Source organism: Hipposideros armiger, unplaced genomic scaffold, assembly GCF_001890085.2.
Source record: "Hipposideros armiger isolate ML-2016 unplaced genomic scaffold, ASM189008v1 scaffold_352, whole genome shotgun sequence".
Lineage (NCBI taxonomy): Eukaryota > Metazoa > Chordata > Mammalia > Chiroptera > Hipposideridae > Hipposideros > Hipposideros armiger.
This window is the reverse complement of record NW_017731702.1, coordinates 586,506-592,505: the sequence shown is the minus strand read 5'-3', so window position 1 is coordinate 592,505 and position 6,000 is coordinate 586,506. Positions and strand designations below refer to the sequence as shown.

General features: G+C 34.9%; 1 protein-coding gene across 9 annotated transcripts in view; it reads left to right on the top strand.

The window, feature by feature from the left end:
- KIF2A (kinesin family member 2A) overlaps nt 1–6,000 on the top strand; it is a 65,054-nt gene that overhangs the window by 19,569 nt on the left and 39,485 nt on the right. For 2 of the 9 annotated variants that reach the window (XM_019661561.1, XM_019661562.1), the window contains 2 exons: nt 2,779–2,823; nt 3,980–4,162. The exons of 5 other annotated variants lie outside the window; for them this stretch is intronic. In XM_019661561.1, the coding sequence (XP_019517106.1) occupies nt 4,150–4,162 (13 nt within the window). In that variant the 5' untranslated portion in view covers nt 2,779–2,823; nt 3,980–4,149. The remainder of the gene's footprint in view (nt 1–2,778; nt 2,824–3,979; nt 4,163–6,000) is intronic. 2 more of the 9 variants (XM_019661565.1, XM_019661567.1) reach the window with 1 other exon arrangement.

Here is a 6,000-nt window from a genome sequence, read left to right as displayed (position 1 = left end):
TATTTTGATGACATTCAGTACATCAAAGGTAATTCGACGACAGCTCTGATGGCCATTCCAGAAGAAGAGTTCCAAAATTGCTTTGAAGGGTGGACTTGGCGCTGTCGTCGGTGCACAGCTTCCCAAGGAGAGTATTTCAAAGGTGACTGTAGTGATATTCAGCAATGAGGTATGTAGCACTTTTTCTAGGATGAATTCATGAACTTAATTGTCTGACATCGGATGTATACTTTCTACTCCCTTGCCCTTCTCTTGATGGGTAAATTCCCAGTTTTTTTTAAACCTCCTTGCCCTTTTGATTGTTTAAAATGGATTGGAGGGGGGGAATTTATGCTGACGGATCACAATTTAAATTCATGGCTACTTTCCTTGAATGAGTAGTCAGTATCTCTAGCTCATTCATTCTTTCCTAGCTGACTCTCTCAAAATTCTTAGTGTTTCTTTGCTCACCCTCGCTCTGCAGATGACCTTCCTTGCCATTTTACCACTAAGAAATAAAAGCAATCAGGAAAGAACTACAAGCCTACCACATCTACCCAAGTACCAGTATCTGCACCTATGACCCTGCCTTCCTTCCTTCGCCATGCATAAACCCTTTCTGTTTCTATTTTAGGCCTTTCTGTTGTACACTAGATGTTTCTACGCTTTCACCTGCCCAAACTACCACTTTATTAGTTCTCTCTTTGTGCTGCATTACCAATATTTTCTTTATTGAATCATTCCCATCATCATACTGGAATGCTATTATTTCTTCTTCCATCTACCAAACAAACAAAACCGTGATTCCACTTTGCGTTTTAGGCATTGCTCTTAAATTTTACTTGATCTGTTAACAGTATTTGACACAGTTGATTAATTCTCTTCCTTGAAATACCTTCTTTCCTTGGCTTCTTGGACTCGACTCTCTTGATTTTTCTTTTTCTCTGGCAGCTTCTTGATCTGTGCTGGTAACTCATCTCCTTGACCTCTACATTGAAAATCAGGACTTCTACCCTCATTCACTTGGCGATCACATCTACTCTCATTGCCTTAAATACTACCTATATTTAGTTTTTCCAGCCCCTTTTCATTATTGCTCCCCTCCAAAGAACCGTTTTAGACATTTTGTTCCATAATTACACCCTCCCGTGAAATTTTATATATTCATTTTTTTCTATTTTTGTACATGCTCATCTCCCTCCCTTTGGCAACCAACAGCTTGTTCTCTGTATCTATAAGTCTGTTTCTGTTTTGTTTATTCATTTGTTTTTTTAGATCCCACTTATAAGTGAAATCATAACTATTTGTCTTTGTCTGACTTATTTTCTTTGGCATAATACCCTCTAGGTCCATCCATGTTGTCACTAATGGCAAGATTTCATTCTTTTTTATTGCTGAGTAATATTCCCGTGTGTGTGTGTGTGATACATCTTTATCCATTCATCTATCAATGGACCCATGAAATTTTAATATCACGCATACTGTGTATTTATGTACTGTGGCCCTTAGAGGGGGCCACAAACCATTGTAATATCTAAGCTCTCCCCTTCCAAGGAGTCAGTTTTTGCCCCCTGTTAAGAATGCATGTTCTGTATACTAATAATTCCTAAGCTTTTATCTTCAACCTGGACCATCCTCATTATATCAGATATATACTATATATATGGATAGATACTGATATCTCCACTAGATATCTTGGTGATATCTCAAATTTAAATGTACAAAACCAAATTCATAATCTGACTTGAGCCTGACTCTCCACAGTGAGCTTCTATGGCTCTACTTTCCTTGGCTCTAGTCACACTGAATTTGCTATTCCATATTTTACCCTAGTGGTAAAAGTGCTTAAAGGAGTGATCATCTATTAATCTAAATGGCCAGGCATTGAAAGTAGAAATTTGTGTGGCTCACGGTCACTATGATGATAGGCTTCCATAGGTAGAATGGAACAGAGATTGCGAGGACGAATTCCTCGGGGGGAAGTAGTGACGTTACAATTGGGTTGAGAGTTTGGCACAGTGCAGGGAATGTACTCATTCATCTTTGTATTCCTGTTGCCTGATCATGGCCTTTACCATGTGAAAGAGGATGTATTAATCTTCCCGGGCTGGATAACAAAATACCATAGACTGGGTGGCTTAAATAGCAGACATTTATTTCTCACAGTTCCGGAAACTGGAAGTCCAACAAAGATGAGAGTGCTGGTTAATAGGGATCCTGGTTAGCTCCTTCTTCTGTCTTGCAGACAGCTGTCTTCTCACTGTGTCCACACATGGTAGAGAGACAGTATCTCCCTCTTCCCCTTATAAATCCACGAGTCCCATCATGAGGACCCCAGTCTGATGAGCTCATCTAAGCCTAATTACCTCCCAAAATGCCCATCTCCAAACACCCTCACATTGGTGTTTCGGACTTGAACATATGAATTAAAGGAGGGGGATATAATTAAGTCCATAGCAAAAATGTTATGGGTCAGCGTTCTGAATCTGGATTGCTGTTCAAGATCACAGCAACACAATAATGCACAAAGGAACAAATTTTTGTGTAGTGGTTAAGAATGTGACTTTTAAAATTCATTTTCAGTGATGACTGGTGTAACATACTGGTATGACCAAGACTCAGCATTTTCATTTAAGATTTCATCTATGTCTAGCAGTGTTATTTTTAATGTTTAACAGTAGGCATCATTATTATTTGGCTTAGATAGGCATTTCCCATATTCTTCCTTTTCTGTGTCAAAATATTATTTTAGAATATGTGTTTTTGAAAATCACTTATGACGTGTTTATAACCTTGAAGGTTTCCAGGGAAGCTCTTCTGTTCCGTTATCCTGAAGACAGAAAGGTAAGCAGGCTAGCGTTTTATTACTAGGGATTTTTTTCTTATTAGTGTTGGCATATGCTGCTGTTTCTATAGACAGTAGAAAGTTTTTCTTCTAAAGTGTTATAAAGTAAGATTCATCTCATAGTAGACTATTCAGGTTGTTTAGCCTCTTTATCAGTGAGAGGTTTTTTGTTTTTGGTTTTTTTTTTTAAGATTCTGATGTTATCAATCAGCTTGGTATCCTCATTACTAGGTCTGCAACTTTTACTGAACATTTATTGCACCGAGTCTCCCAAATTCAGGCTTTAAATTGTCTCATGAAAGTTAGGAGGGTAGCTGTAAACCAATTGGAATAGCTGAATATTTTATAGTGTTTTTGGCAGCTTTTTGAATTATGTTTAAGTTTTGTTAGTAGATATATGTACAAGTCTGCATTGCCTAGGATACTGCTGTTGAGAACTGTTCAAAAACATTCCAAAAGATCCCTATCTCTTATTAGCATGTATTTAAGCATAGGAGAAGATGATATCCACATGTAGCTATGAAAAGGTCACAGAATCGCACAGCTATATTGGTTTGGAATTCCCTTTTGAGTAAATAAGAATTTAAGCCAGGGAGCAATTAGATAGCATTGCTCAATATATTCAGCAGAACATCTGTGAAAGGCAGTTCTCAAAACTTGAGATTAGTGTTTGCTTTGGCAGCACATATACCAAAAAACTTTGGGCTGTCAACAGCATGTTTAATACCACTTGTAAAATTTTGTAGTATTCTAGATAGCAAATATTTTATTCCTAAACAAATGAATAAATATACGTTTCAGATGTTCCATCACCCAGGGGAGTGTAGATACTATGAAGAATGGCCTTTTAATTAAAATGTGTTGAGATTTATTTAGTTATTAAACTTGCGTTACTTAAACTTTATGAAGTTTTTAAAATACTTTTCTTACATTTTCAGTATGTTAGCTGGAATCCTAATCATGTAACTTATGGTTTTAGAAGTTCATTTTTTATGTTCCTGTTTTTAACTAATGATTTTGAAGTTTTTAAATCCTCTCTTGTCCCAACCCCAAATATGCAGAATAATATCAGGAAACTACAGTGATTTTAAAAAATGTTTAATGGGATCATGGCCCTTTTATGATACTTTTCTTATTAACCTTATGCAAATTCAGGGTGGAAATCTTCTAAATAGCTGCACAATGCGCTCTTCTAAAGGATCATTCTGCCATATTGCTAGTGTGCAGTGATTCAGTCATCACAAAAAACCCCAACAAGATTTGAAATTTTCCTGTCATCCAGAGAAACTGAACAGTATTAATTTTTCAGTTCCCTTTTGAAAACAATGGACAGAGGAGGTAAGAATTTGAAATTTTAGTTTGTTTACAATATGAATAAAGTTGGTCTCATTTTTAAGGTGTATTCATGAAGATTCTTAGCTGTATCCGACCCATTTTTCTCATGTCACAATTTGAGCTTTGTGTTTAAAGTCTAAGGGAAATGCTAGAACTTTTAAAATTTAGTTATAAACAGTAACATCTTAAATGTGATAAACCAAAACAAAAAGGTCTCTATGTTTGGCAAAGTCGCATTCCCCCGGGATTTACTAAACAGCAACAGCACTGTTACCAGTGTCAGCTGAGGCATTATTTATGTCCTTCTCTAATGGCTTCTTGTTCCACCAAAGTTACTAAAGAAGGTGTGACGCCTACATAGTCCTCATTAAGGATTCTTTTCACTGCTGCTTAGATTACCTAACAAAACCTAGATATCAGAGTTTGGAAGTTTGACTTCTACTGGATCTCCTACAAATCACCAGATTCTTTTCTGTCCTCATTTACTGGTCAGTGGCATCTAGAAAGAGATTGACATTTACTGTTGGAGAGAATACAAATAATAAGTTATAAACTGCTTTGAGGTAGTTGGCAAGACAAAAAATAATGTATGAATATTATTGTGTATGAAAATAGTGTATCTGTTTTAAAAGACAGATTTAAAACAAACCTTAGACAACAAACATGTTTTGCTATGACTACTTGGAAAGATGTACTCAAGTTTTTGAATTTACATTCTACACTGGCAGAATTGATTTATTTTACTAGAATAGTATTTTATATAAAACTTAAGAAAAAAATGAGAAACCTATTTAAGACAGATTTTAATCAGTCACATGATATGAAGTCTCACAAGTTTTGAGGTGAGTGTGTTTTAAGATAATTTATCAAGATTCTTTTCTGGTAGGAACTGGCTTGGAAAAAAGTGGTTCTTTCAGATATCTATTTACCAGCTTCTTTGAGAGAGCATATGAATTTTACTCACCCTCTGGAAACATTTTTCTGCCAAACACTTGTTCTGAGTGTGTGATTTTATAATTCATAGTAATATTTATTTCTTTGTTCTTCTGAGAATGGATATTGATGCTTTCTTTTCCTTAGTCCCTGCTTGTGAAGATACAAAAGGAGAAAACTAGATTTTACTACCATTTTTTAAAAAGTCAATAAAAAAGAGACTTGTGCAGTGGTAGTCTGGTTGAAAATTGAGGTGATTACTAGAGATTTTATCAATAGATACATTAGAGTACTATATATTTTGTTAGCATTTAAACTGGATTTTTATATTCTTATTACATCACTATATACACACGAATGACCAGTGATTACTAGCTTTTTCAGTTTGTGCAAAAAAACTTGGATAGTATTTTTAAGTAATATTTATAGAGCACTAATTTTTGTCAGCTTTATTAAACTTTAAACAAAAACAGATTTTAACAACTTCAAAACGTTTGGAAATCGCCTTTATAAACAGTCTTATAACTCAAGTTCTATTTTCACTAATTATTTTAGTTGTGTTATTCATACATAATTTGGTTTTGAAAATTTTATTAAGGTCTTACTATTTTAGAAGTATGAAAAGAAAATTTCATACTCAGCTCAAGAGGAACTGATAAAAATAATGTTTACTTTTGGGGAATACTTGTCACATGCATGCTCATGTATACCTCAATTCTAGGGCACTTAGAAATAGAAAAACCCTGGAGTTTGTAATCTTAGGTATGTCAAAAACAGCAACCTTTTAAAAAACAGGATTAGTCTGAAGAGAATTGATTATTGATTTTTCATAGTTTTCCTAATGTTCTACCACCTTAACCTTTTAATAAAACACATATATTTGTTAGCATTTTAAATATTCAGACTTT